Source organism: Myiozetetes cayanensis, unplaced genomic scaffold (genome assembly GCF_022539395.1).
Source record: "Myiozetetes cayanensis isolate MyiCay16 unplaced genomic scaffold, myiCay2020 scf2-11, whole genome shotgun sequence".
Lineage (NCBI taxonomy): Eukaryota > Metazoa > Chordata > Aves > Passeriformes > Tyrannidae > Myiozetetes > Myiozetetes cayanensis.
In genome coordinates this window covers 37,084,046-37,099,275 of record NW_026087411.1, presented here as the reverse complement: position 1 = coordinate 37,099,275, position 15,230 = coordinate 37,084,046, and the positions used below count along the sequence as shown (strand labels likewise).

Here is a 15,230-nt window from a genome sequence, read left to right as displayed (position 1 = left end):
ACAGAGAGACAAAGATTTGAATTACAGTCCAATGGCCATGGTAACCACATATATAAATTGTAATAAGCAAGTTCGATGACTACTTGGTAAAGAGCTCCTATCAAGTTTCCACCTACCTACATCTCCAGACCAAACCTCTAAAATTAGCTCACAATGTTTCTACGTTTTCCTATGGACTCCCTCTTCTGTCAGAAATTACCTCATCTGAGAATTACAGCTATACCTTTCAATTACCACCTATAAAAGGTATTTAATTTTTAGGAAGCAAATTCCAAGATTGGTTTCAAGTATAAATTCTGTAGAAGTATGCTTCATTTTTCATTCCCAGAGGCCTTATAAATTTGGCAGATAATCAGGGGGAAATTATTAAAACCTGCTTGTTCTACTGAATCATTAGATATTTTCAACAATTTCTATAGTCTTTTCATTATGTATTTCATAACAGATATGCTTCTAAATATCATCTTTACGGAGCACAAGATAGCATAAATATTTGCAATGTATGGATTCAGTGTGATGCTGAAATAAGTAAATACAGCTTAGAACTAGACTTGCACATAATAGCCTCAAATGTGTTTGTATTTCTTAATATGATATTCTTTTTTTAAAACAAGTGATACATCTGGTGATACACTGCAAATATATCTGAAAATAATGATCTATGGTCAAGAAGTACGATGGAAATGAATAACTTGTACACAGCTTAACTGTTAAAACCAGCTATCAGGTGATAATGATGTTAAACCTACTGGATTTTAATTAAGTAAATATAGCTTTTCATTTTTTCTTATTCATTTACTGAACTGATGCTTCAGGCTACAGAATGTTCAGTGTCAAATTTTACTGAACTGCTTCCTTCAAAGGAAGGGAATGTCTTAATTCGTAATAATTAATCAAAACTTTGTTAGGATTAACTGTTCTCTGCTGTTGAAGGCTTTAGTAATGAATTATGCAGATAACATAAAATGAATTTAAATCCTCAATACATGTCCTCGATAGTTAATTTCGTTTTGACTCATTAAAGAACAGAGATAAATAATAAGAAGTTACAGACTTATTTATTAAATTAAAATGAATGAACCATAAACCTGATTGTGTCATACACTAGGAATATATTGATGCAGAAATAATGAATTCTGCATTTCAGCATAAGTTAAACCCACTATAGAGAGCTCCACATGAAGGACAGAAAACTTGTCATTGGACAAATTAGTAAAATCAATACATGCTTTATTCAAGGATTTTTTGGAAGATCACTGACTACTATCAAAATAACAGTTCCACTGTTGTTCTTCAGTGGATCTAATCAAAACATGGAAAGGTGTGCAATTAATGGACAAAAATTGAACTGTGAGTTAACTGCTGTTTCTCTTGTTTGGACAAGACAAATGAGGTTCAAAGAGCATGAGACAAAGGAGAGACATTCGATCAATTAGTTTGATCAAGCTTTAATTATGTTTGCAGTAAGGTAAAACTCAGATGATTTTCAGAATTGGGAAGTCTCACTTAGCATAGAATTTAGGATCACTTAAAACTGGAAGGATTTTTAGCATCTTTCCAAAAAAAGAAGCCTACACTGTACCAATTTCCTTTTTCTTCTTTTTTGCCTTCTCAAACTAGAGTTCAGCTCTTTTCCTTGAGTAGTATCAGACTCACAAAGAATTCCACTGGCTATGCAAACCAAGGACTTACTTGAAACATGAGAAACAGAGACACAGAGAAATGTTAAAGAAATATAATATTAATAAATTAAACCATAAAATTAATCCAAAGGAGATAAACCATCTTGAATTTTGACAGGGATTCTCAGATTCTCACATATTTGCTTGTTTAAGGACAGGTCCTATTCAAGCTGGGCTTTCACCTTAAGGAAACAGGATTTTATATTTGTTTTTTTAAAAAGTTCTTCTAGCATTCCATGTGTCAGAGAATTACATAATATACAAAACACATATGAAAAGGATGTTAAAATTTGATTTTTGAGACAAGCCAAATGAAACTAAACAAGAAGCTGTACCAAAGAATATACTACTGTATTGAAGTTAACTTCTTAATTCTTTTTGAAAATTATTTTAATTTCTAATTACTCTTAATTTATGATATAACATTTCAGGTTTGTAGTAATTGGTTTTCAGAACGAGAAATTGTTGTACAGAAAATAGATCCATTGTGTTTATTCCAGTGGTTCTTCAGTAGTATCAATTTTATTTAAGGTTGTATTAATGTGATTTTTGTGTACGTGAAGATTCCAGTATTTGCAACATTTTTGCAAATGTTTACTACTTCAGGTTATTTTCCTAGTTGATTACAGAACTGTTTCTTACTAAAAATCTATTGTCGTCTCATTTGAATGTGTCCTTCCACTATCTCATCAATTAGCCATTTCACAATTTGTGACCTTTTCTTAACTCTCAGTTTTAACTTCCAAAAATTTGGTTTGTTGCACTGTTGCAGGGAACCTGGCTTCTTTTCCCCCATCTGCCCCACTTTTACTCAAGTATTAGACTAAATAACAATGCTGAGTAATGTGAGTACAAAATCTTCCACCAAGGTTTAGTTGGCAGGCCAGCTAAAAGATTTATAAATACTTGTCTCAAATACGTGAGAATATGGATCATAAACATTCTAACCATGTTCTGAAATTAAAACATTGTACAAGGCCTTTTTTCATTACCAGAAGTGCAATTATCTGAGAGTGACAATTGCTGTTTTGGCTGCATTCCCTGTCTGCTGGAGAGGGAACTCCCTTGAAAGGATATATGGTGAAACAGGTGGAAAAGAAGACATGAAAATTGTATGTGGATATATCTCTGGAGAAGTTGGGTGGCATGATTCACATTTGCTTCCTGAAGATGTTTAAAAAATTTCGGAAAATATTATGATAAAGCAGAGATAAGTGTTCTCCAGCTATACTAATGACTGCTCCAGTAAAGTCTAGCATACAGAGTGTGAAATGCAGGAGTGCACCACCTTAATCAAGTTAAATTCAGTGTTTTGTTGAGTTTCTGAGGCTTTAAAGAACAGGATGGAAAAATCATTAAAAAAAAAACCATCCACTGCCTGGCCCTGAACACCTGATGATATTACTTACTGGCTCAGATGCTAAGGGTCATGTTCAGACCACATAAAATACAACTTAAAATTATGAACAGAAAAAATAAATTAATGGAGATAGAATCTCATAAAAAGGAGAAGGAAAAAGTGTGGGATCTGTGACAAAGTTTAAAATATTTGAAAAACAATGTTTTCCTAGTTTAGTGCTAAGAAACAATGGTAAGAAGCACCCAAATCCAGAAAACATACATATTTCTGAATTTTACTTCATCAGTGAATTATCTTAAACTCACCCTTGCTGTGAACATTGCTGCCATCCTTACCATATATACACACCCTAAATACTTTGTCTTCCTCTATTAAATAACACAAATACTGCTTTTGTTTTTCATAGATTCATAGAATCATTTAGGTTGGAAAAGACCTTTAAGATAGAGTCTAAGCCTTATCAATATTTGCTACCCATTTTTTTCACAAAACAAAATAATCACCATCATTCAGCAAAACCCATGGTAACAATGGGAGTACAAGTCCTGTGGATTGGGAAGCTACAAATGGCAGAATGGAAGAACTGGATCACATCCATCTTAACTGATGTTTACACTTTATTAAACCACAATTTAACTAAAGCAGAGCCAGTGTTTAAACTTTGGAGAGGAACACACACCAGTGCACTTTTCTAGCACATCTCTGTCCCTGGAGGTATTTAAGAAGAGACTGGATATGGCACTCAGTGCCATAGTCTAGTAACTGTGGTGGTAGTTCATCAAGGGTTGGACTTGATGATCTCAGAGGTCCTTTCCAACCCATCTGATTCTATGATTCTATAATCTGTTATGTATTTCCCATCTTCCTTTTAAAACAACTGCACACAAACGTGCTAAATGTGACTGCAATACAACCAACATTCTGACTGATAACAAAGGTCAGAGGCATTGGAGAAAATGAAAAGTTTTTTTTTCAACTTACAATTATGAAGTATACAGATGACTTTCAGGAGATAAGGATACTTCCCCCACTATCTTCTGAATTAATCTGAATATCAAAAAAAGTACCCAAAAGGCCTTTTTTATTGTATGAATGTATAACTCAGGAAGAAAAGTGAATCATTTGTAGCAGCAAGACATCAGCTGTCTTGTTTGTTAACGAAAATAATTAAATTTACATCAAGCCGCAGCTACTCTGCTCCAAATGTATTTCATGTGGGTTTGAGAATGTTTCAAGGGATTTACTGCTTTATTACCTGTTTGTCCCTTTTTAATGAGTATAAGATTATGGGGTTTAAAAAGAGATAATAATTCAGCAAAGCTATAAGTTCTCTTATAAAGACTTAATCAGGAGCACAACACCTCTTTTTGAACAAAAGCAGCTTCTCAATTTCTTTCTCCTGGAAGGAGCTCACTTCTCCAATTTAACTTGTTTTGTTACTGTTTTTTTACTAAATCCCTAATCCTCCTAACCAAATTTTATTTCCACAGTCTGTTATGATAGAAGTTTCAAAATTATGAAAATAAGACACATTCTAGGCAGGTGGAAAGAAGATAAACACTTTTCAGATGAATTTACTCTTCCATAAAAAAAAAAAAAGTACATCACTCTGGGTGAATAATATTAATCTCAGACATATGTTAGGTAATTACTCTACCTTAGAAATAATAGCATGGAGTTTATCCTAGGTCTGCTGCTCAGGATCACAAAGGAGTTTGTACAGCTCTCCCTGACACAAATTTCCATGGTTTTGCTATGATTGGTATCTGAATTAGTAAAATTTAAAACTTGTTCAGGAATGTCTCTGCATGCTGCAGTGCCTACAGTTGAAGTTCTGTCATGCTCTTTCTAACTGCAAGATGAGATCTTTCTACATAAAGCTACAGAAATGATGAAGACTGCACTCCACACATGCATAATCCACCCCAAGAAAACAAAAACAAAAACAAACAAACAAACAAAAACCCACAACAACAGAAAACCCTAAACCGAATAACTGCAATTAAATAAATATTGGAATGGAAACTAAACAGTGAGATAACAAAGCTGTTCTCTTAACTGTCTCTCAGAAGAAAACTGAGGAACAGATGACTATTTGAATAAAACTCCTTTCCAAATCCAGTTTCTCTAATTTATCTCCAAGCATCACCTCAGACTGAAAACCTAGGAAAAAAATATGGGCACTAACCAGCTAGCTGATAGAATGTAACAGCCATGACGACTTTCAAGCATTTATCTGTCTCTCAGACTATGGCATAAATCTTCTAGGACCTCTGCAATCACCTACAGGGTTGATTTTGACTTGGGAACTATGAAATAAACCTGGTTTTTGAGACAAATGCTCTTTACACATCAAACCTTGGTTCATTTCACTTATTTTAAACTTATCAGTCACAGCCATACATACAGCTGTTCTCTCGTCACGTCTCCCATTCCTGCAGTGCACTGCTTGCACTGTCCTTTAGGAATGATGGTTTTCTTCCCTCTTCTGTACCTTTCATCAGCTTAAAGTATCTCCCTTTTGAAATACAATGCAAATGTGATACTCATAGATTATATTTTACATGTAAAGGTTGTGAATCAGCACTGTAGCAAGGTAGGTAAGAAACAAAACAACTATAGAACAGGATACCTGCAGGAAAATGAGGAAAAAATGTTTATTTACTCACCTAAAACAAAACAAAACAAAACAATAAAAATCCAGAACAAAACAGAAAAAAGCAAATAATGAAACATTTGGTCTTTAAAATTAATTTTCATTAAAATAAAATTGCATCGGGGTGGATTTTGAACTGTGTTGCCACTGCCCCTTACCTCTGAATTTTTGTCAAAAGGTGAAAAATGGTAAATAAAAATGAGCACTATACCCAGATTGTTATCCAAACATTACCTAATCTTAAAAATATTAGCTTTCTAGAGTTGCAGTAGCATTTCTGGGAGTTTTTGAAGGGCTTTGGGGGAGCTTGAAAAGTCATTACAAATTCCAATTGGCTCTAGCATCATCTTGCTCTTTTCAGTCTGTTCGTGTTTTATCTTTTTTTCTTTTTAATAGAATCTTCTGGCTTTTACTGTGACAGCAAATTCATAACAGTGTTTTCAAAAATATTATTTCAGTGACTCCTGAGAGGAGCAGGTTAGGCAAAGTACAAACCTCTCTGTTTTTCTATTTATATCTCCTAAAGCCAGGATCCTACACTGGTGACTGTAAGCCAGTCTTTTGCCTCTGATACTTCCTAGGTATGTTTACAGCCAGATTAAAAACATCTGCTGGACCAGGCAGATTTATCCACAGTTCAGCCAAAGCTCTTAATCAGATTCAATTTCCTCTTGTCCTGGTTCCTTTAACTCTCTTGAAGCTTCAACAATTCATCTCTTCCAAACCTGAAAACAACATCTCATTCCCAGATTCAAAACCTTTAGATCCATTTCTACATATGAAATATAAAAGCTTTTTGCACCTTCAAATGTCTCAGATCCACATAGAAAGTTTGTGTTTACTCCATATGTAGCCCCAATCAACATCAGATGGCAGACTGCTTTCTGTTCTCCTCCCTTATGTCAGTGATTAGACAATAATGTCCCAGTCTTCTTGCACCTATTGCCTGTAGTGTCATTGCCTTCACTTCAAATGATTTTGTCTACCTGACACCCTAAATCCTACCTAAAAATCCATTTTTCCTACCACTGCTTCAGTTCCACGGTCACAAATATAAGCTGGCCATGTTCAAGTTTATTATTTTTTATTTAAACTTTCTCATTCTGTTCAACTCTTCAACAGGTATTATCACCTAATTTTATTTCCCCCAACAAAAGTAGCTTTTCCTAGTGTCAGAGTGGAAGATATAGTCTATATTTGATTTCATTTGTAGTGATACCAAACCCTGTACAAAGAAACTGAAAGCTTAACTCCATGTAAGGGAAATAGATATTATTCTGTGCTAAAGAAAGAAAATTGTTGTTATTGAGTTCTTACAGTTTAATTGGAATTATTGTGACAATTGACATTCTTTCTTGAAGTTTTAGTTCTTAAAAGTAGTTGACTATATAAGAACCTTTCTTTTTTAAGATTTTGTTTCAGATGGAATTTGACAAGGAACTCAGATAAATCTTGTTTAGACAATGTGTGACTCCCACAGCTCAAAGCCAACAATATCTAACCTTTATGAGCATTAAAAATAGTTTGGAAACATGACCAGAATGCAGATGAAAGGCTTAGCAAGCAAAAAAGCAGAATAAATTAAAAAAAGAGTCAGATTTATTTGAAGGTATTTTTAGTTATGCTGATAATTTTGGTTGTGTGACTCATATCCTCGGACACCTTTGAGGTGATAATAAAGACGAGTACCTTCTGATTCAAGAAATCAGACACAACAAATCCATTCACTAAAACACCCAAACTGGATGCACACATGTCTGCAGTCTACAACAGCAGAATCATACAAATTTTAGATCCTGAAAACAAGCAGGCAAGCCCCAGCCTCTGGCCCTACTACTCTCCTACATGTTCCCACGCTACCTCAATGCTTCACAGAGGCTGACCTTCATCAGCGGCCCTGCTCAGAGCCCCAGCAGCCCCACCAGCACTCACCACCGGACGGTGCACATCCCAGAATGCTCGCTCCTGGCTGTCAAGAATCTTCCTCTCTATCTTGTCTCTCTTCTTGTCAACCCTGTCAGTGTTATAGGATATTTAAAAGAAACAGTGATGATGACAGCAATTTTAAACACACAAAGCATCCCATCACTTTTCCCTCCCTTCTCCCTTCAAAAATCATGCAAAACAAAAACCCCTCATCTCCAAAGGAACTTACTTTGCTTGTGCTTCAGCTTGCATAAAAATAAACTCCCATTTCCGAGCAAATGCTCGCTGTAGCCTGGCCAAACTCTCCTGAAAATACATCACAATTTTAGTGGGTTAGGTTGAAAGTTATTTGCTTTTAGCTTCTGGCTAATCTTTCTCTCCTCCTCCCCACCAAGATGTAATACAAGTCACGATATTTGTCTCAATGTAAATGTACTTTACTTATCTTATAAAGTTTTTGCTTGACACCAAATGAGATGGAATACTTTTCAATGCCTTGACTATTTTAGTTTTGAAACTCTGATAAAAAGGGTGGATGCAACTTCCAGCAAAACATGGGACTTCTGAAACATTTTTATAGAATAGGTGCTGGCTGAGCAATTTGAAATAATACAAAGAAACATTCTCGTTTTGGAAGTACCTAATACTGAAAGATGACAGCAGTAATTTCTATACTGGATGATCCACATAACAATTGCCATCAGTCATCTATACAAAGGGTTTCCCTTGAACAATTTTGGCTGCCATTTTTGGTAGTATGGAAATCTTCCAAACCTCCACGGTTATCCTCATTTAAAAAAATGCAGACTACAGTTCTTCACTACTGTAATCTTAGCAAAATTCTTTCCTCCATTGATGTTGGAACATTTTCACTGTCTGTAGCAGAGCTTTCCCAATCTCTTCCCAGCTTAAACATCAGCAGTGTTCAATCTATAACATGGAGGCTGAGATTCTTCTCTTCCACCAAAAAAGACCCCAGTTACCTTAATGCACTGCTTTCACTGAGACTAAACTAAAAGTGACTGTAAACTTCCTAATAAAAAAAAAGTGTTGTTTTTACAGTCCTTCTGTGCATTGCAAATGTATCTTTATGCCATACTTACTGAAAATAAAGCTACAGAGAGCGAAGAGGAGACTTTCTTGATCTTGTCAATACCATTAAGGTCTCTCAAGGATTAGATACTGAAGGGGAATTTTCTGAGGCATGTAAGCATAAAATTATGCATACCCTGCAGTGCAGTACACTGAAGAACAAGTCTGTGCCAGAAGAAGCAATAAAGTGCGTCAGCATGGTGCTGCAGCTGGAGTATGTGGTATGTGGAGAGACCTGGCCGACTATCCTGCTATTGGGTCACAGCAGCACAGCTGGACAGTTTTCAGTGCAGAGCCAGGGATGTTTGTGAATTTTATGCAGATATTCTCATAAAAAAATCAGGAACTTTTTGGGAGATAGAGATGGAATTCAAGACATCTCTCTCCTTATCAAATATCATCCTCATCAGCTGATCAAATTCCCTCTTTTTCAGGCTCTTCCTGGCCCCAATTATCTTACTTTGCCTGGGGCACAGCACAACCCTCAGAGAGTGGGAAGTGCCTCTAGTTTGACCCTCTTTGTCTCTCATCTAGCCAATGGGAAAGGGCTCAAGTGCCAGCATCACTTTATAGAATGAGATTTATATTTCTACATCTATCAAGTGCTTTTGGAAATGTTGTCAGAGATCCTTCATTCAAACCTTAAATGGTGTAGAGAACAATTGCTTTCAAACACTCATGGTGTATCTGGGATTTGTGAACAGTTACTTGTGATCCTGGCATGGTGATCTGACCAGAGTAATATTAGAGATGAACTGAAATCTCAGCTTTTGCCCACTTAGCCCTCAATACAGCCTCTCAAACACCATTCATAACTACTGAGCACTGTTAGACTCACATGCTGGAAAATGTGGATAACTAATAAATTTTCACACTTAGTGCCTGTAGTTCTCACGCTTAACATTATTTCCCAGGCTTATTAGGCCCAGCAGAGAAATTTACTTTTTTCCAAGTACTTACAGCTTCATAGTCTGCTAGCTCTAGCCTTGCTTTGTTTTGCATTGTCCGCTTGCAGAGGTAAACAGCTGGAACAGAATAAAATGACACAGAATTTTCTACTATCTCACAAACACATCAGAGGCTTCATCTCTGTTTTACTGCTAGATTTTTTTGTTTTGATTTATCCTTCTACTCGAAAAAGCTTTAAATATGGGATCAATGCTACCAGTATTGTAACAGAAATGATGGATCAGATACAAAGGTTCATTAAATAATAATAAAATCTGCTTTATGCAACAGACAGACATCATATGCAAAATGCATGAGATACTTGAGGTCAGGTTTTTTTAATGGCCAGGGAACTAGCACATTAAAGAAAAATAGCAAAAACATTTTAAAAACTGTATGTATAAGTCATAATGCGTAAGAGTTTTAGCAGGAGCTGCTGCTGTATTAGTCAAACATGGTTTTAAGAACATTAATACATGGTTTTATTTATTTTTATGCTATATTTAGTAATAGCAAACTTTCAACCTAAGAAGATTTTAGCTAAAAAATAATTCCAGAAAAAATTCATGTCTTATACAGATTAGTCTGCTATAACCAATTTTTAAAAATAGAAAATAATGAGACCAAAAAATGAAAAAAGCATATCATCTATTAAATATGAGAAAAAATATTCTTTCATTTATTTTCTAAATCCAAAAATCCTTCAGCAGACCTGTTCTGTCTCCACTTGATTCAGACAGAGCAGACTCTTTGCTAATAAAATGTTGAATTACATTTCCAATAGACTTTATTTAGCAACAAAGACTTCACAACAAGTCCAAATATTTTACAGCTTCACCCACCAGTAAGACAGTGAGTGCTGCACAATTCCTTATCATGCAACATTTACCCACTACACTGCTTCAGAGCACCTTCTCATGTGTGAGATGGAGGAATCTTTTATCAGTGTAGGTAAGAAAACCTTAACATATCTTTTGTCTCTACACTCAGTAAAAAGATACCATATTTACTGTTTGTGGTTAGGAATGTTCCTGCTTCCTGACTGCCAGCTTGTACACTACAGGAACAAAGAGAAATAACTTCACATAGGAACTTAACTCTTGCAATCACTAGGAAGAAGTGCTCATTTTAGATATAGCTTTGATTATTAATGTAGTCAAACCAATTATAAATTATAATTCCACAGAAATATTTATTTCTGACAAGTCACCTGCAAATGCATGCAAACCCACTCCAGTGAATGCCCTTTTAGTTAAATTGATTACAAATGCTTCTAAGAACTCTAGCTGCAGTTACAGGTGTTACTTGATGTAAAATTAAGTTATATTTTAATGCAATTTTTTTCTCTCCGTCTATTTTTGTGTGTGTTATCTGGTTTATTTTCTTTCATAATATTTCACTTTCCACTCTCATAAGAAGCCATGGTCTCTTTCTCTATTCCCTGCACTCCCATTTGCCCTCTTGTTCCAAAGCAGTTTCTGTGTCTGCAAAATCTACAAAGACAGATACACACCCATGTCACATATCAAGTATAGTAGACAGATTGTTTCTATAGCCTCAGTTTCCATGCATTTTAATATTAATATATACTTATACTAATGCATTAGCATGCATGCGGAAATGTTATAAAAAGATGAGAGGATGAATTTTGGACCTTTTGTACCTAGGTGGCATTCACAATCAGTACAGTGGTGAGAGACTCTTGAGGAGATAGATGATCTTTGTTATTTAACTGCTTTTACAGTGAAGCATTTTCCTCTCTTCCTTCATAATTGGTTATTTCATTGAACAAGAAAAAAAAATATCCCTAAACCCATTGAAAATATTAGCAATAAAATACATACTTAATGTAAATGTGTAGGCAATTCTGAGAAATTCAGGGGTCAAATTTTGTCTAGTCCAACCAGTCTAATATGGCTTGAGCAGAAATAAAACAAGATCCCTGCTCCTGCACTTGATTAAACCACATTCTCACAGTCCCAGTACAGGCACGTTTAGTTAAATAAATGCTTTCTTGAGCCCCACTGCAGGCAAATTTGGGGATTAGAATTTCCTGCTACCTTCAACAAAAATTGTTGCTGCAGGAGTGGCCAGCTGTCCATCTTTCTACCAGAATATGTTTTAACAAAAAATCATCTTCAGACAACACTGGTGAAACAACCACTAGGTCACCAGGAGCAGAAGAAAAGAATTAACTTGCCACACTATTAATTTGATACAGTGCCTAAGAAAACTCTTGCCTTCACTGTGTAGCTCTACTGCAGTATTTTCTCTGCAGGGTTCTTTTGATGACCCTCTTTGCTCTCAATCCATAGCAAATAGTCCATATAAGAATGTTTGGTTTTCATTAGCAGTGTAATTTTAGCCAAGACTCAAAAAATCATGTTCATTCCTTAGACCTTTTATTGATCTGAAATATCCAGATCTCCTCCCCTTCAGGAGCCTAGAGGTTACAACACCTGTGCCTTGGATTTTTTATCTCAGAAATGTTTCCATGTGCCACCATGGATAAGGCAAGGAAGATTTAGTATTGTGGGAAGTATGACATATCCACTAGTGTAGGAGAAAATAGTGCTAAAGGACATTCTTACTCTGCCTCATTATATTGTTATTGCTATGTGCTAACAATTACATCCTTGTAAAGGTGCATGTTTGAGGCTCTATATAGGAGCTAATTTTAGTGACATGAGAGGCTGGCAGCAGCTCAGGAATTTGAGTTCACCAGTTTACACTCTCATTGTCATATTCTTTGGCTTATCTGTAAGAAATTCACTAGCATGTTGGAAAGCAAGAAATGTGTGAAAATCATCCTCATTTTCATTCAGATCATTTGAAGATATAGAGTAATGAGGTTTAGTTCTTCTACTTTTAGGGCAATGAGATTTGAAATAGGGATACTCCCATCTTTCACAGGTACCACCCCTTTTCTGCACCAAATCGTGTGAAGTGACTGTTGTTACTTCACTGTGTCTTACTTCACTGTGTCCAGCAGCCTGACTTCGAGAATGTCAGTCAGTCTCTCAAAGCAGAGTCAGGAGTCTCCAGAAATTCAGCGAATGACAGTGTCTGCTTTTCTAATGCCATGTGTTGACAGTGGTTTTACAGCTTCATACAGAAGCATAACATGCAGGAAGGGTCTCCAACTCAAAGCTTCTCTATTTCTGTATATAGTTCTCTATTTCTGTATATAGTTCTCTATTTATCTACCCCCCAAAGGTCTTGGTCAGGGACCAGTACACCAATGAGCTGTAATTGCCCCAAGCAGCCCATTCTGGGGCTCCACTGAGGTCCCCTGTGCCCAGGAACTGTGTATAAGTCCAGCTACTTCCCCTGGCACAGGCTTGAGCTCTATCTCTAATCAGACATGTAACTTACCTGCCCTGTAACTTGCCCTAGCTTCCCAGCCTGACCTTGGACCTTCCTGGTCAATTGAGACTTTGTTGTTGAGGATCTTGCACTCACCTATACTATTGCCAACCTCAGTTCTTGCTTACCTTCCCTTGCAGAGTTTCCTGCTCCTTTTCCTCCCTGACAAGGGTGTTGAAAAATGCTTACCATGGGGATGAATGATATGCAATGAACAGGGTCTGAATTAATAATCTCAATTTGCTGAATATGGACTACCGTATACACTCTTATTTTTAGAGCCAGTGTATTCTGATGGATTTTGCAATCAACATAATTGCCTCTACTGAAGTGATTTATATATTAGATGCTATAGCTTGTGCTTTAGAAGTGACTGATTACCATGAGAAAGTAGATTGGCCAATAATTTTAAAGGCCATATTAATATGTAATATTTCATAATGAACGATGGTCAGTGATGTTTATAAATAGGCATTTGAACAACAAATCAGTACTAAAACACACTTCGGTACCTTTGCAGTAAATACAGACTACTCTATATTGAAAATTCTGCTCAGGCATTCACAAAATGTGGGCATTGTGAGAGTTTCAAGTGAGACTACAAAGTGTTTTAGTGAGAGTTGCATGAAGAGGATGCCTGTGTTTTCTCTCCTGCAAGTTTTTAACAGTTAAACCCCCAATCAGTTTAAACAGTTAGCCCCCAAATCAATCCATTTTCATGGGTAGCCACCTTTGTTTCCTATTCTTGACTATTCACTTGCACTTGAAAGCTCCTGAGAATCATAGAATCATAGAGTCAGCCAGGTTGGAAAAGACCTCCAAGATTATAAAATCCAATCCTTGGTCCAACACCACTGTGGTTACTAGACCATGGCACAAAGTGACACATCCAGTCTCATCTTATAAACCTTCAGGGACGGTGAATCCACCACCTCCCTGGGTAGCCCATTCCAATGTCTGATCACTCTCTCTGTAAAAACTTTTTTCCTAATATTCAACCTAAACCTCCCCTGGCACAGCTTAAGACCATGCCCTCTTGTCCTACGGTTGGTTGCCTGGGAGAAAAGACCGACCCCCACCTGGCTACGACCTCCCCTCAGGTAGTTGTAGAGAGTGATGATGGTCACCCCTGAGACTCCTCTTCTCCAGGCTAAACAACTCCAGCTCCCTCAGCCTCTCCTCATAGGACTTGTGTTCAAGTCCCCTCAGCAGTCTCATTGCTCTTCTTTGGAGCTGCTGCTCCAGCATCTCAATATCCTTCCTGAACTGAGGGGCCCAGAATAGGACACAGTAAGTACTCCAGGTACTCTAGATTTTTTTCTTTCAATAAGATCCTAGAGATTATGATAGGTTTCATTCTAGACTCCAGAAACTGGACTGAGTACACATTATTTTACACACCCCAGAACTTTCACCCAAGGCTTACACTGGGGAATTTTATCTTGTGACTAAATGGGCTAAACCTTCCATCTCACCACAGTGGAAAAAAAGCCACAGCTAAATTCGATGGAAGTACAACTGGGCCTCTGAAGACCGCAGATTATTCCACCTACACATCCACCACCACGTACACAAACTTAAACTCCTTACATAATTGTGCCAGTGGTGTTACAGCTTGATTCGCCCCAGCTGGTGGGTGTGCTTTCAGTGAAAGCACATTATCTCCACTGAGGCCAGAGTACATTTATAAACTCTCTGTGAGTCAAAATTCTGATTTCAGAGCCAGTGTGTATAACCCTAGCTAGTATCTAAGAGCAAAGAAAACAGCAAAGTGCTGCAAGGTCTAAGAGTTTCAAAGTGCCCTGTGGGCAGACGGTTCTCCCTTTACATGCAAGTGCCTGCATCAGATGGAGAATTACGGGACTATCAGCACAAAACATGACTGCAGGATGCATGACTATCTTATTTAAACACTGAGATTTCTAGGGCTATTTATGCCATCTTTAGGTCACATCTGCTTTTAATCTATAGCAAAAAAAAAAGTTTTTCTCTTTGCAACAGCTAGTGAGTTTCACTTAGTCTTAAAAAAACTATGACAATTCTGGGGTGGACAAATGAGTCACCAATCAGCATCATGTATCTATAGAAGATCTACACTCTTTAGTAAATGCTAATAACTTTAAGTTAGAAGGAAGATCATGACTGCTTATGTGCCCTAAATTGCCAAATGGCCAAACCCATAACTTCTGAAACACTCTTC

At 36.7% G+C, this 15,230-nt stretch overlaps 1 protein-coding gene across 7 annotated transcripts in view; it reads right to left on the bottom strand.

The window, feature by feature from the left end:
• RGS7 (regulator of G protein signaling 7) overlaps nucleotides 1–15,230 on the bottom strand; it is a 242,117-nt gene that overhangs the window by 50,077 nt on the left and 176,810 nt on the right. For all 7 annotated transcript variants that reach the window (XR_007629122.1, XM_050316771.1, XM_050316772.1 and 4 more), the window contains exons 7-9: nucleotides 9,677–9,741; nucleotides 7,854–7,930; nucleotides 7,631–7,712 (exon numbers count right to left, since the gene is read on the bottom strand). Coding sequence is in view for 6 of the 7 variants with exons in the window: in XM_050316771.1 (XP_050172728.1) it covers nucleotides 7,631–7,712; nucleotides 7,854–7,930; nucleotides 9,677–9,741 (224 nt within the window). In the remaining variant the exon portion in view is untranslated. The remainder of the gene's footprint in view (nucleotides 1–7,630; nucleotides 7,713–7,853; nucleotides 7,931–9,676; nucleotides 9,742–15,230) is intronic.